Source organism: Mandrillus leucophaeus, unplaced genomic scaffold (assembly GCF_000951045.1).
Source record: "Mandrillus leucophaeus isolate KB7577 unplaced genomic scaffold, Mleu.le_1.0 Scaffold706, whole genome shotgun sequence".
Classification (NCBI taxonomy): Eukaryota; Metazoa; Chordata; class Mammalia; order Primates; family Cercopithecidae; genus Mandrillus; species Mandrillus leucophaeus.
This window is the reverse complement of record NW_012107653.1, coordinates 1,028,275-1,043,871: the sequence shown is the minus strand read 5'-3', so window position 1 is coordinate 1,043,871 and position 15,597 is coordinate 1,028,275. Positions and strand designations below refer to the sequence as shown.

At 42.5% G+C, this 15,597-nt stretch overlaps 1 protein-coding gene across 3 annotated transcripts in view; it reads right to left on the bottom strand.

The window, feature by feature from the left end:
- The window catches only part of SYTL4 (synaptotagmin-like 4), a 55,822-nt gene continuing 40,225 nt past the window's right edge, over positions 1-15,597 (bottom strand). For all 3 annotated transcript variants that reach the window (XM_011964805.1, XM_011964804.1, XM_011964806.1), the window contains 9 exons: positions 15,464-15,567; positions 13,897-13,986; positions 12,608-12,786; positions 12,218-12,320; positions 11,529-11,690; positions 6,755-6,863; positions 4,850-4,949; positions 3,913-4,121; positions 1-1,693 (listed from right to left, as the gene is read on the bottom strand). In XM_011964805.1, coding sequence (XP_011820195.1) covers positions 1,545-1,693; positions 3,913-4,121; positions 4,850-4,949; positions 6,755-6,863; positions 11,529-11,690; positions 12,218-12,320; positions 12,608-12,786; positions 13,897-13,986; positions 15,464-15,567 — 1,205 coding nt within the window. In that variant the 3' untranslated portion in view covers positions 1-1,544. The remainder of the gene's footprint in view (positions 1,694-3,912; positions 4,122-4,849; positions 4,950-6,754; positions 6,864-11,528; positions 11,691-12,217; positions 12,321-12,607; positions 12,787-13,896; positions 13,987-15,463; positions 15,568-15,597) is intronic.

The following is a 15,597-nucleotide window of genomic DNA, read 5'->3' as shown; positions in this document are numbered from 1 at the left end:
TTTGACAAGTGAGAAAGCTTTATTAAAGCACACGTACATGTCGGGGGGTGGGAAACAAAAGAGCAAGTTACAACCTGGGATCCCAAGTTATGCCTTCCATTACAATTGCAATCCACACCAAATCAATCTTTGAAAACATTCCTCCATTCGGTTCATACATACAATAGAAACCATTGTAGCTGCCCTTAATCCAGTGTCCTTATAGGAAATCAGTTAGCAGCTGACTCTGTTGAAAGGGATTTCCTCTCTGCTATACACTCCTTCCACACACAACTTTGGCTAGAAACGCTTATAAGAACAGAAAGGTCAGTTTGGATCAGTGAGTACCAGAAGATGAAACTTAGCTCACTAGACCCTTCTTTGAAAAGCCTCAACACACTACACCCATGTAATATGTAGGTCAAATTTAGGAAACAATAGCAAAAACAGGAACTGAAAGCTCATCAAGCAGGAAGTCAGAACCACAGGGAGACTGTCTACATTCCCTTAGAGCCCTTAACAGTCCCCAGCCTGGAGAAACACTGGGCCAGCTGAGATAACACTTGGTTCTTCTGACTGACACAGTGGTATGTAGACCATGCTGTCTGATAACACACCCTAGACACAAACACTAAGACAGATGTGGTACATGAGGATGAATATATCTCATCTTTCATTCGAGAAATGAGGAGCTCTCTCTCCAATGACTGCAATATCAGTTTAAAATACAGAAAATTCAGCATGGGCTGTGAGACACTTTACCCTCAGTCACTCCAGTCCTCTGAGATCAGCTAGAAGCTCTCACTGGGCATGCTCATGACTTTTAGTCAAAATACATTATCTAATTAAAGTGCTTTTCTAAAGCAGCTCCATTATAAGAGTCCCCCAAAGGTCTAGTAAAGATGTCTAGAACTGGAAAAAGCTTGGGAATTCTATTAGCATTTCAAAGAAAAGCATTAGACCAAAGCAAGGTGGAAACTGCTTAAAAACTAGAACAGTTAAATTTAAAAGCCAAGTTCCAGAAGTTTATCAAGGTAGAAAATAAGTTAAAAGCATAAACTGGAGAGGAGAAAGAGGAAGGAACTACTCACCTCTCCTCCACATTCCTCTGTCTTTAGTAACCCAACCCTGCTTCCCAGAGCCTTAAAACCCAGACTGGTCCTAATGCCAAAGGTAGCCAGGGTTTCCTAGGGAAGTAGGAACAATGATAGCAAGACAGAAGATAAAAGCTTGTTTTAAAAGATGTTTTTAAGTTACGTAAACCTTGTAAAGACATAAGAAAAAATGGACTCTGAAAATATACTAGATTATACACAGAAACATTTTGAAGAGATGCTTATTCTTGAGACTGCTTTAAAAAGGAGAACAAGTCTGCATCACTCTAGCCAGCATAATGAGATTTGCAGAAAATACATGTTTGTACACGTACACACACACACACACACACACACACACACACACACACATCTATACACACACATTAAATTATAAATCTTTGCTCTTGGTTTCTTCACTTCCTCTGCCTGGCCCTTGCCAGGGCTGGACCTGCAGAAGAGGACAGGGACTCATAAACCCAGCTTCTGCTTGGCCATTGAGGAACGGAGCTGCAGAGTCCCTTCTGCCCAAGACCCTGGGTACTGTCGCATCTTCTGCCACAGGCTCACTTCTTCCCCAGTCGAGTCCATCCAGTCCACCACTTCCCCATTACTGTTCCCTGAGGAGAAACACCAGAGGAGGCTAAAGAGGGGCCCCACTCTCAGCCCACCAGGGAAGATGGGTTGTACAGCAAGAGTAGCCACCCCATAATAGACAGTTTCCTGTGAAGATGGGCTGATGGGCGCGGCAGTCTGGGAAGAGCTCCCTCACCTGTACTCCTGAGACACTTGTCAAGAGACTCTGGGTTGATGAAATCAGACTCCAAATGGCACGCAGTTACTAGAGACTTTGTATTCTGAGGCTGTTACAGAGTTCTAGCGCCTGACACCTCATGCCAGAGCTATTGCCAAATGTACTTAAACTTTTTCTTTTATTATTATTGTTATTATCATTCTGAGACAGAGTCTCGCTCTGTCACCAGGCTGGAGTGCAGTGGTGTGATCTTGGCTCACTGCAACCTCCGCCTCCTGGGTTCAAGCGATTCTACTGCCTCAGCCTCCAGAGTAGCTGGGACTACAGGCCTGCACCACCACGCCCAGCTAATTTTTTTGTATTTTTAGTAGAGACAGGGTTTCACCATGTTGGCCAGGATGGTCTCAGTCTCTTGACCTCATGATCCACCCGCCTCAGCCTCCCAAAGTGCTGGGATTACAGGCGCGAGCCACCGCGCCCGGCCAACTTTTTTCTTTTAAAGCTAAACACCTTTCCTCTAGCTGCAGACTCCAGGTCAGAAGTAAGGATCGTATGTGGCCCCATTCCTATTATCTTGTATATTCACCCATTAATTCAGCAAACATTTATTGAGTGCCTACTGTGTGCCAGGTACTCTTCTAGGCTCTAGAGACACTAGTAAACAAAGCAGAAAACGTCCCTGTCCTCAGGCAACTTTTACTGGAATAGAGAAGACAGAAAACATACAAGTAAATAAGAGTATTTCAGATAGTGAGATTAACATTATGATGTAAATAAACAGGGTGATGTGTAGTGCCTGATTCAGGACCTACTGTGCAGATGGAGTGGTCTGAGGACTCTCTGAGAAAGTGACATTTGAACCAAGACCTGAAGGATAAGAAGGAACCAGACTTTCCATTCAGAGAAAACAATAATTGCAAAGGTTCTGAAGTGGGAATGAGCTTGGTATATTTGGAGACCAGAAAGTTATGTGGTTGAAGCATAGTGAGCAAGGGGAAGAATGATATGAGACGGATCAGAAAGGAATAGAGGGCACAGGTTACACAGGGACCTGCAGGCATGGTAAGAACTTTGGATTGTTTTCTAAGCACAACAGAAAGCCACTGAGGGGTTTTAACAGGGGACTGACATGAATTGACTTACATGTGTAAAAACATCAGTCTATATGCTTCATGTTAAATGTTCTGTGTGATTATTAATATGTAAGTATATTAATATACAAGTGCAGAGACTGGACAGAGGGCAAAGAAGAGGATCCGAGACTAAGCTCTACCAAGCACCAACATTTAGAGTTTGGGTATAGAATGCAGCAACTACAAAGAAAACTGAGAAGGGGTCAGCAGTAACTTAAAAGGGAATCAGAATGCAGTGTCAATAGAAGTTCAGTGTTTCAAGTGAAGAGGAGTGATCTACTATGTTAAATAGTGCTGAAAATTCTAGTGAGATGAGAACACCACTTTGGCAAGAGCAACTGCTCAGCAGAGTGATGGGACAAAAGCAGATCACAGTGAAGGAGAGCTGAAGGAGAGGTGAGAAGTGGAGACAATTCTTTCTAAGAAACTAGAAGGGGAACATGTGGTCAAGGGAAGGTTTATTTTTGTTTCATAAGATTGGAAATACCAGAGCATATCTGTATTCACCACTGGTAGGTAGGGAGGATGAAACTGAGAGATGAAGATTATAGAAGCGAGGTCATTGAGAAGGGTGGGGAGAGGTGGCCCAGAGCACTTGGAGAGAGCTTGGCTTTTGCTAGCAAGGACCCTTGTTTCATTATTAACAGGAGGGAAGATGGAATGTATAGGTACATACATATAGGCAGGTTTGTACATTTTTTTGGTGGGAAGATTATGGAGTTCCTGGCAATCAGGGTTACATTTATCTGTGCATATATCAGTGTATGAGCTCAGCCTTCCCCTAGTCCTGGCACATAGTAGGCACTCAATAAGTATTGGCTGAATGTTAACTGAAAGGAAAGAAGACAACTGTCATCACAGAGGAGCTTTGTGTTGGGGGGGTGGGGGTGGTAATAGGAGTCAAACAGACAAGAAGCCTTCAAACAAGTGAGGATGAGGGAGGGGATCTCACCAGTGCCAACACCCAGCCTGACCCCTCCCAGGAAGTCATTGCTGGCCAGGGGCTCCCGGTCCCACACAGTCAGTTCCAGGCACATATGTTGTAGATCTTCCAGCCTCACACCATTGTAGACAAACGTATGGTTGTAGTGAGGATTCAGAGTCTTCTTCATCACAGGAGTTTTACGTTTACTGGCCTTGTTCCTCATAGGAAGGAGGTATCTGGCAGAGGGTGGGGAGTAATCAACAGCCTACTCAAAGCTGGCAGTTATCTCTCTAAATTCCCCTTTCCCCTACCACAGGTCTAGCCCAGGAAGATGAACCCACATCCAGATCCTAGTACACACGCCCCTCCTTGAATCTGCTGAAGCAGAGTTCCCACTATCTCTACTAGATCATTCACCTGATTCAATTCCTTTAACCTAGACAGAAAATGAATGTAATAGTATTAGTGAGGCTATTCTGTGCTCCACTGAAAATGGGTTTTAAATATTTGGCTCTGTTTCTACTAGACAATTTATCTCTTTAAATAAAACCAACAGTAATATCTATAAGCTTAGCCAAACATGATTTCTAGATAAATTAAGTCAAATCTGTCATTTGGGGAAAGCTTAAAAATTGTGGGAAACAAAGCCCTGAGCTCCCAAATCTAGACAGTCAGAAGGCACAGGTTTTTACCCAAAATTAATTAAAAGCATGAGTCAGACAAAAGTCAGAACCTGTCTACAACCCTCTTATTTGGAATATCAAGTCTACAGCCCAGTCCAAACTGGGCTCAGAGCAGTGCAAAGGTGGTGGAGGTTTTGTCATTACCTAATTTCAGGAACAAATTTTGTTGCCGGGAGTGGTAAGACACACTGGATAATATCCACAGAGAAAGTTAAATTGGGTTCTTCTCTTAGCTCTCTTGTTCCGAAACTGGTTAGTTTGGGGCTGGTCTAGGGACTCACCCCTTGACAAAGCTGTCTGAAGTCCCTCCTGCTTTGGCAGCCGTCAAGTTCTTGGCTTCTTTGATCCACACCTGGAGCTCTCCCCCTTCCCCACCTTTACCTGCAAGGGATGTCAGCCATAGCAAGTGAGCCCCTTACACTTCTAGGTTTATCTTGAGCTTTGTTTATGCAGCACTTTCTTTCCTTGCTCCTAAAGGCAGCGAGCTCCATAACAGAACCACGCCTGTCCTGTTTCCTCAGTGCCTAGCACAGTGCCTGCCAGTAAGCAATAGGCGCTGTATTAATAACAACCACAATATCAATAAATGCCTATTGAAAACTGGCTATGTGCCAGATACCATGTTAAGCATTTAATTCTCAAAACAACTCTAGGAGAGTCACACTATTTTGGTCCTCATTTTGTACATGAGAAAATTGAGGTTTAGAGACATAAAGTTGCCTGATATTTGTTCAATTATTTAAAAAAGAGGGAACTCCGTTTGAGTTCTTGATTCCACCCCTACTTCACAGGACACACCAGGCATCATCAATTTCAATCCCCACCTCCCAATTGAAATATCTCTTTCTCCACTAGTCCCTACCCCTCAGTCTAAATATATACTAATCTCATCTCTTTGAAAAAGTACTTCTAAAAGAAAAGCTCCCTTTAACCTTATCTCTTCTTCAAGCTATTATCCATGTCTCTACTTTCTTTCACCATCAATTATCCTGAGGGAAAAAAAGTCCACACTTACCACCTCTACTTCTTTGCCCATTCACTCACCCTAGTTTCTAGCGAAATCTGGTTTCTGCTTTCACTGATCCACTGAAAATGCAATCTAATGCCAATTGGCCATGTCTTCTCAGACCTCATCTGGTCTGACCTCCCTGTAGTATTTCAATACTGTTGATAACCCCCGCCCCTTCTTCTTGAAGCTCTCTCCTGATCACCTTTTACTTCACTGGTGCTTCTTTCTCTCTTCATGCTTCAAAATGTTGCTGATTTCTCTGGTTCTATACTTGCCTCTCTTCTCTAATCATTCTACATACCCTCATTGGGGATATCATTGATTCCCCCAAACCTTCTAGATGTGACTCTGCCAAAGGTGTATTTTTTCAAAGAACTTAGGCAACACATTGCCAGTGGATCAAGTGAAACTCTTTAAGTTCAAGGCCCTCTTCAGTCAGGCTCCCACCTCATGTCCAATTCCAGCCCCACACCCACATCTAGTGTACCAAAACTCCAGTCCCACTAAAATAAGGGACACACTCACAACCCCACATTTACCATGCCTTTTTAAAACCTCTGCTTATGTTATCCCCTCTTCTAAAAATGCCCTTCTCTCCTCATCCTGCTCCTTTTCTGTCTGGTAAAGTTTTAAGATCCAGTTTTAATGTTACTTCTTCAAAACTCTCCCAAATGTAACCAGACATAATTGACGACTCCTATATCTGTGTCCTTTTAGCACATGACAGTATTTCTTGCCAAAACTTAACCTCTTCAAGGGAAAGCAAGTATGTTTTACTCATCTACACAACCGTAGTCACTAACCCAGTGGCTGGCATGTTGAATTATTCTTCCCCAGCTTTCAACTTCCTGTCCTTCACACTTTACCACCTCTCCCAGCCACCCTTCTCAGCCCCAAAGTTTCTGTTCTCTTCTGCCCTCTTAGTAGCTTGCCACAGCTGGACCAAGACCAAGTCCATTTAATAGCCTGAAAAAAGAAAAGAATGCCAACCCTAAGGCATTCTCTTCTGGTTGGAAAAACGCAGAGAGGCTTCCTTAGTAAAGGAACCTCCCTAGCAGATCCAGGGAGCACCCCAATCTGGTCTCTTCAACAGTGCTAGCCAGTAGCAAGCACCGGCCTCGCACAGATCCTGTGCAGAAGACTGAGAGCTAAATCCAGGACCCCAAAGAAAACTCACTCTTTTTCCGGTCACCTCCAACAGGGGGTTTGGAGGCTGGGATGTATTTCAATGAAACCACCAACTCGCCTTTGTGTGATGGCAAGCCAGTCGGGGACTCAGCACTGATCTGAAACACAGGGAAACCCAACAGGTCAAGCTGGGTCTCTCAGGAATTGCTGGGACTTCTCCCTGAGAAAATTCTAAAATTACCCCCCAAGAACAGCATCAGGGCAAAAGAGGATCCTTCTTCATATGAATATAATCCAGGGTCCCTAGGCCATGGCAGCCACAGGTTTCTATGGCAGTTTCTTTATAAGGAAACAGGGCAGAACCAACAAAGGGTCTTCTGCAATACCCACTATTTGGGGGTATAGTTACTCTATTCCAAATACTCTCAAAGATCTTCAAGCAAGGTTGCCATACAAACTCACGAAGGACTGACAGCATGACGGAGAATCTTGCTACCAGCATTGTTAGTAATAGCCAAAAAGTGGAAACGACCTAAATGTCAATCAATATAGAAAGAGTTAAATGAATAATTGTAGTGTCCTTGTATGGCATATGGCACGCAATCATCAAAAAAGAATGCAGTGAATCTGTACATGCTGACATGGAAAGATATTCAAGACATAGGGTCAAGTCAACAAAGCAAGATGCAGAAAAATGTTCCACTTATATTAAAATATATTCATATTTGTATATGTGACTATAAATGTATGTAAATAACAATTACCATTATCACTTATGTTAGCCCTTACTATGTGCTAGGCACTGTTATAAGTACTTTGGGTGTATCATTTTGTTTGATGACTGTCTCTATGAGATAGGTACTATTATCCCCATTTTACAAGTGATGGAAGAGAGGAACAGAGAAGCTAAGTAACTTGCCCAAGGTCACACAGTTAGTAATCAGCAGAGCCAAGATTCAAATTCAGACAGACTGGTTCCAGAGTCCATGCTTTTAAACACTATACCACACTGCATAGAAAAACCCAGGATACGAACAAACTTATCAATGTTTCCTCTAGGGAGGGAACAGAATAGGGAAATGAAAGACGATGTTCCCCTTTTTACTCAAATAAACATTTAGTGTCTTTTTAATGTGAATAGTTCATATCATTTGTATGGTATTTCAAATACTTTGTATTTTTAAAAAGAGGGCTTGTTGGGGGGAAAAAAAGAGAGAAAGAGGGCTTTCAGCCAGGGGCAGTGGCTCACATTTGTAATCCCAGCACTTTGGGAGGCTGAGGTGGGCAAATGCCTGAGTCCAGGAGTTCGAGACCAGCCTGGGCAACATACCAAAACCCCGTCTCTACAAAAAACACAAAAATCAGCTGACTGGGTGGTGTGGGCCTATAATCCCAGCTACTTGGGAGGCTGAGGCATGAGAATCACTTGAACCCGGGAGGCAGAGGTTGCAGTGAGCCAAGATCATGCCACTGCACTCCAGCCTGGGTGACAGAGCCAGACCCTGTCCCTCTCCCCAAAAAAAGAAAAAAGGAGGGCTTGCAAGGAGTTGAAGGATAGGTGAAACTCTGTTACACGAATTTGAATATGCCACAATTATAAATTTTGCATTTATGTAAATTACCTTTGATCAATGTCTGTCTCTACCACTAGAGTCGAAGTGCCAAGAGACAGAAATCAAGCCTATTTTTGTTCATCCTAGTATGCCCAACACTTAGCAAAGTATCTGGCACATAGTAGGTGCTCCACAAATATTTACTGAATGAATGTAAGAGTGAACGAATGAATTTCTGGGATGAGCAGCAAGTGGCCTATTGTCTTTGGCTTTGATTGGCAGAACTGGTTTACTCTACTGGATCTCTCTGCATGACTTTGTTCCTTATGCTTTAGTATCCAGAGCACGAGCTGATGCAGACTAAAGGTGCCCTTTCACCTGCTTGTTTTGTTTTTGTTTTTGTTTTTGTTTTTGTTCTTGTTTTTGTTTGAGACAGGGTTTCACTCCCACAGCCCAGGCAGGTTGGAATGCAATGGTGCAATCTCAGCTAACTGCAATCTCTGCCTCCCAAGCTCAAGTGATTCTCCAGCGTCAGCCTCCCAAGTAGCTGGGACTACAGGCGCACACCACCACACCCAGCTAATTTTTGTAGAGGTGGGGTTTTGCCAGGTTGCCCAGGCTGGTCCAAAACTCCTGAGCTCAAGTGATTTGCCTACCTCAGCCTCCCAAAGTGCTGGGATTACAAGCAAGAGCCACCGCACTTGGCCTTGCCTGTGTTAATTGGGGTTCCTCTAACCTAGGTCCTCACCAATGCTAGGAAGGCATAATCCCCACAGGTTTGGATCAACATACCACACACCCAGAACACACAGTTTAATATATGTGAGAGAGACAAAAGAATCAGGAGGTAGATGCAGGCAAGGGAAAACTGAATAGGAGCAAATGGATTGCTAGGGAAAAAACAAAAACAAAACCAGAATCAACAAATGTAGAAGTTAAAATCGATATATAATATGGGAGTGGTCTTTCCGTTGTTTATAAAATGTCTACACAATTTATTCATTTCTAGAAAATTAATTTTTTAGAAAAGTTCTGTGAGTTTCAGTGGATTCTTAAAAATTGGAGTTTAGCATTAGCTAGAAACTGGCATATTTATTTTAGTAGCACATTTTTATTCTGGCTCCAAATATTTGCAAAGAGCAAATACCTCCATGTTAATGTGATTTCTTCTCTTTATATAAAACAGTTTCATGGCAGTAGTTCAAGATGATTTACAGTGACATTTCCAATATAATTATATTGACTGTAGAGAATGACTTGGGTGCCAAATGGTTAAGAAATTCTAAATTTGTAATAATATGTTATAGTTTGGTAATAATTTCTTTCCTGTCTTTTTACTGATGTATAATATTTGTATGTATTTATGGGGTACGTGTGATATTTTGTTACATCCATCATTTTGAACATTTATCATTTCTTTGCATTGGAAACATTTCAAATCTTCTAGTTATTTTGAAATACACATATTTTTGTTGACTATAGTCACCCTACTGTGCTACTGAACGAATTCCTGTTTTTATTAATATTTAAAGGGACAAATTTAATGTTGTCACTATTTTTTTTTTGCAAGGGCAACAGCTATCAAAATATTGGATGTATATTTCCTTTCACTCAGCAATTCCACCAACAGGAATTTCTCTGACAGTTACATTCACAAAAGAAGACCAAGATATATTACAGCATAGTCTTAAGAGCGAAAAAGAATTCAAACAACTCAAATGCCTATTAGTCGGGGAATGGTAAATAAATTATAATACAGGCACATGAAAAAACACTATGCAGCAGCAATTAAAATGAGATAGATCTGTATGTGATGGCACAAAAGGATGCCCATGATATATTGTTAAATGAAAAAACAAAGATGTGTACAATGAGGTGCATGTGAGCCCACTTGTGTAAAAAAAGAAAAAATATACATGTAAATACACGGATGCATATCTGTGCTGCTTAATACAAAATCTCTTTTTCTTTTTTCTTTCTTTTTTTTTTGAGATGGAGTTTCACTCTGTTGCCCAGACTGGAGTGCAAAGGCGCAATCTTGGATTACTGCAACCTCCGCCTCCTGGGTTCAAGCGATTCTCCTGCCTCAGCCTCCCAAGTAGCTGGGATTACAGGCTTGAGCCACCAGGCCCAGCTAATTTTTTTGTATATAGTAGAGACGGGGCTTCACCATGTTGGTCAGGCTGGTCTCAAACTCCTGACCTCAGGTGTTCCGCCTGCCTCCACCTCCCAATGTGCTGGGATTACAGGCGTGAGCCACCACACCCAGCCATAAAAAATTTATAGAAGGATACACAAGTAGCATTAACACTGGTTATTTCTAAGGAATGGAACCTACTTTCCTTTTAATATACTTTATGTTGTTTTAATTTTGAACCATGTGTACATAAGTCCTTTTTTGCTTAATTTTCTTAATATGGTAAAAAGTTCAAATGCTTAAAAAGGGGATATAGAGAAAACTAAATATTCCTTCTACCTCAGTCTCCATTCCTAGAGGCAGCCACTATGACTAGTTTCTCATCTAACTTCCCAAAGATAGTCTATGGACCATGTAAAACCATCCCACATTTAAAACGCTAGTGTAAAAAAAATTAAAGATGAACTTTGTCATGTCATTGTATAGTTCTGATAATCAAGAAGTTGCTGAATAAGTCCTCTGTTTTAGCAGTTTCTTCTTAGCCAGATGATTTCCCTACATTATTTTATAAGTTAAGGGACTCATCTAGTTGGCCAGTGACAGAACCAGGATTCCAATACAGGTCAACACTCAGATCCCAGGCATGATTATGCCATACTGCTACACCCTGGCCTGAGGTGCCATCTCCAAAGTAATATTTCCCTGGCCTCTGTAACCAAGAGCATAGCAATTGGAGCTCCATGAATTGCTTTACTTCCCATTTGGAAGTAAAGCGGTGGCTTGGCAAAAGGATACAGATTAGGATATACACAGAAGGTTAGCTTGGAGAAGAGGTGCGAGTTAGGATGTTAGGATACACCCAGATTCTGGAAGGTTAGGAGACAAAGCTTGGTACACATATGAAAATTTTTTCAAAGCAACACCATGGCTTCATACTTTGCCTGGTTTACACAGAACTCACACTTGATATACAAATGCCTCTGAAATTGCTGTCAAACTCAGAAACAGCAGCAGGGGGCACTAGAACTCCAGAGAAGACTACATTCAAAGACACTACCAACATAGACCAGCAGAGGCTACTGCAGACAATTCTACCTCAGATCCAAACTGCAGGAGTTGTTAAAGCAGACTACCTTTCCATGTAAAGGGAGGCAATGATCCAGTTTCTTATCAAGCTTCCAGGAATCCATCTGGATCTCTGCCTCTCCAAGGAAAGTGTTTCTGCCAAAACGGCCATGATGCCAAACTGAGAACTGCAGGGTCCTCTGAGTCAGGAGAGATTCTGGGATCTCATACTGTGAAGGGAAAGTAGAAGCCCAAGATGATTAGTTTAGGGTAATTCTTCAGACAAGATTATTCCAAAACCTGAGCAACCATTCCTGAAGTCACTAGTCCTGAATACCAAATTACTTTATACTCCCTAAGCACTTTGAGTTTCCTGACTCAAAGCCTCAACTTAACCCATTTTATAAAAACCTACCATATTCCATAGAAGGACCTGGAAAATTAATTTTTTCTTGAGTGGATGAGATAACACTGGATCGTCCAAAAAGAACTGCCAAGGAGACGCCTTATCTCAAATGTCTTTTTAAAATGAGATCTGTGGTCATGTGAATCTCCAACTTCACAACAATCCAGGAAAGGCAGATCGCCTTTGTTCTCTTCACTGGGAGTTCAGGATGTGAACAGATACCCGATGTATCCTCAGACACAGATATGGCCCACTGAAATCCGTGTCACCTGGCCATGTTGCAGAGGAATAGCTACAGCTTAGGGCACAAGACAGAACAAGTTCTCCTACCCTTGGGGTCTAGATACTTACCCTGAGGGTCTCATCATATAGTGGATTAATGGTGTCCCGCTTGATGCTGGTTTTTCTTTTTCCTTGGCGGGACTTGTCAGGCAGAAGGTAAGTCTTCACATATCTAGAAACCAAAGAGAGTACTGAGTAATTTGCTGGCCTTTCTCAAGCCTGCTTTTCACTTTCCTGCTCTCCATATAAATATGCCATGGTGACAAGTGATGACAAAAAAGTCACCTCAAGCCCTCTTAGACATGCCATTCTTGCTTCTTCCCAATCCTGGCTCTTTTCCTACATCACACCTCCCTGCTCCCCCAGAAACAGATAAGCTCTGTTCGAGAGTGCCCAGACAGATGCTGGGGTCTGGTCTCTGGTCTCAGAGCACCCCAGTCAGGTTCCAGAAGCACTCACGGGTTAGAGCGCTTCTTGGCTTCATCAGCATAGGCCAGCTGATGGCACTCCTTCACATGGACAACCAGACTCTGGGTTTGCTGCTCATACTTCAGGGAAAAGGCAATCCTGCCAGTCACAAAGATGTTCCCGAAATCACCAGCTTCACTGTAGATGCTCATCATGCTGCCGATTGTACTCTGAAGACAAAGCACCCACGAACATCTGGGGAAGGCACACTCCCCCGCCCACATCACTCACATCTTCCCTCATGATAAAGCCACAGTCACTCAACAGAAGTTTCAGAAGCCCCTGCAATAAGCCAGTGCTGCTGACATTCCTTGACCCAGAGGGTAAGAGAGAACTACCAGCACTTACAACTGTTCAGGTGAATAAATCAGCTCATGGCTCACCTACCTCTTAGCTTCTCTTCCTCTCCTCTTTTTACAAATTTTAGTGTTCATTTTCACCTGCCCCAGGAGGTGGGCAGGGAGCAGAGGCAAGGCGCAGGTAAGTCCATTTGGGGAATGCGTTATATACACTAAAACACCAGCTAGAAGGGGGCTAGTCACTAACTAAAACAAAGTGCCTTAATTATCTGTGGGTTTCTCTTATCCACCTTATGTCTATCAGGGCCTATAGAGAAAAGAGATTTGGCCAGAATTGGAAGTGAGTGGGAGGGAGGAAACCCCACCAGAAGTGAAAAGGCACCTTCCTCTCTGGTAGTAATCGGTCATGTGAGCTGACATTCTCTTCCCATGTGTGAGTGTGAACAAATTCTGTTCACCCTTTTTCCTATTTCCCTAAATATCAATCTTCATGCTTATGACAGAACCAGGCCCTGATTCTTAAATGTTCCTTTAACTTCATTATCCTGACTGGTATTACTACTTGTTAACCATACCCTGATGTCGATTAACCCTGCCAGAGCCCCTTTCATGACAGTCACTTTCCTCTAATGTTGAGAATTTGGAATGGGCTATGATGACGAAATCTGATCTTGCTCACTTCATAGCCTGGGTACCCCTTCAGAGGATAAGTTAAGGTTATTGTTCACAAAGCTGTGATGAAAAATGTCCCAAGCCTTAATTATCCAATGTCATAATCTCCAGGTGGGGACTCAGGAAGTCACCTAGATGTACGCTAAGCACCTATAGTCTAAACTGAGGATAGGAACAAACAAATGATCTTACTTACCTGAAAAGAGTGACTAGGATGGTTTCCCCAGGTTCCGAGTCTGCTCTAGGGAGGTGCTTCTTTTCTTCCTAGTACCCCAACATGCCTGTAACCACAGACCTAATAGAACTTACCATGGAGGAACCACTTTGCATGCTGCTTCTGGCTAGCTTCTGGCGATGTAACTTCACTAGGTGGTCAATGTCTTCTTCTTCCTCCTCTTCCTGGAACAATAAATGTAGATTCAGAGTTAATAAAAGAAAGACTTTTCTTTAGCTTCAAAGAATAATATCTTTCCTTTAAAGCTCTGAGTTGTCGTGTGTATGCATATGCACATATACTTCTTTTTTTTCTTTTTTTCTTTTCTTTTCTTTTCCTTTTTTTTGAGACGGAGTCCCACTCTTGTTGCCCAGGCTGGAGTACAATGGCGCAATCTCAGTTCACCGCAACTTCTGCCTCCTGGGTTCAAGCAATTCTCCCTGCCGCAGCCTCCACAGTAGCTGAGATTACAGGCACCCGCCACCACAACCGGCTAATTTTTGTATTTTTAGTAGAAACGGGGTTTCTCCATGTTGGCCAGGCTGGTCTCGAACTCCTGACCTCAGGTGATCCACCTGCCTTGGCCTCCCAAAGTGCTGACATCACAGGCGTGAGCCACCGTGCCCGGCCTCATATCCTTCTTTTTACATGTCTTCCCATTTCAGGGTTCCCAGCTCTATTCCAACCATCCTTCTCATATCTCAAAAGAATAAGATAAGAATATTTAACGTTTTTCATAGAAGCTATAACTCTTTTCCATTTGACTTTCCCCAAGCCTCTTTACATTTTAATCAAAAGAAGTATTTATTTGAGCCCCAGCCATATATCCAGCAATTTATTAGAAAATAAAAGAGATGGCCAGGTGTGGTGGCTCACGTCTGTAATTCCAGCACTTTGAGAGGCAGAGGCGGGTAGATCACTTGAGCCCAGGAGTTCCAGACCAGGCTGGGAAACACAGTGAGATCCCCATCTCTCAAAAAAAAAAAAAAAAAAAGTAGCCGGGTATGATGGTTCACGCCTATAGTCCCAGCTACTCAGGAGGCTGAGGTGGGAGGATAGCTTGAGCTCAGGAGTTCAAGGTAGCACTGAGCTATAATTGTGCTACTACACTCCAGTCTGGGCAACAGAGTGAGATACTCTCTCTTAAAAAAAAAAAAAAAATTGGGAGGCCAAGGCAGGTGGATCACCTGAGGTCAGGAGTTTGCGACCAGCCTGGGTCGCCTGGCCAACATGGTGAAACCCCATCTCTACTAAAAATATAAAAAATTACCCGGGCATGGTGGCGCACACCTGTAATCCCAGCTACTCAGGTGAGACAGGAGAATTGCTTGAACCCAGGAGGTGGAAGTTGCAGTGAGCCAAAATCGTGCCATTGCACTCCAGCCTGAGAAACAAGAGCGAAACTCCGTCTCAAAAAAAAAAAAAAAAAAAAAAAAAAAAAAAAAAAAAAAAAAAAAAAAAAAAAAAAAAGAAAGAAAAAGAAAACAGAAAAAAAAAGAGATAGCAAAGACAGTCCTTTCCTTTAGAAACTTGGGGGTATCAAGTTTCATGTTGCCTTTTCCTAAATAATTAAATAGGTTGATTGAGAATATCAGGTACTAAAGCCAACTCCAGATAAGTAAAATTTCATGTAGTGACCAAGTAAAATATAAGGGCACCTACCATATCCACATTGAGGCCTGGGACGGATTTGCTTCTGTCTCCCAAGGAGCCACTTTCATGTCCCACATCTTCTGGGCGAAGATCTATCACAGATTTAGTGTACTCTGAGGGCAAGACCAAAAAAGCCAAATCAA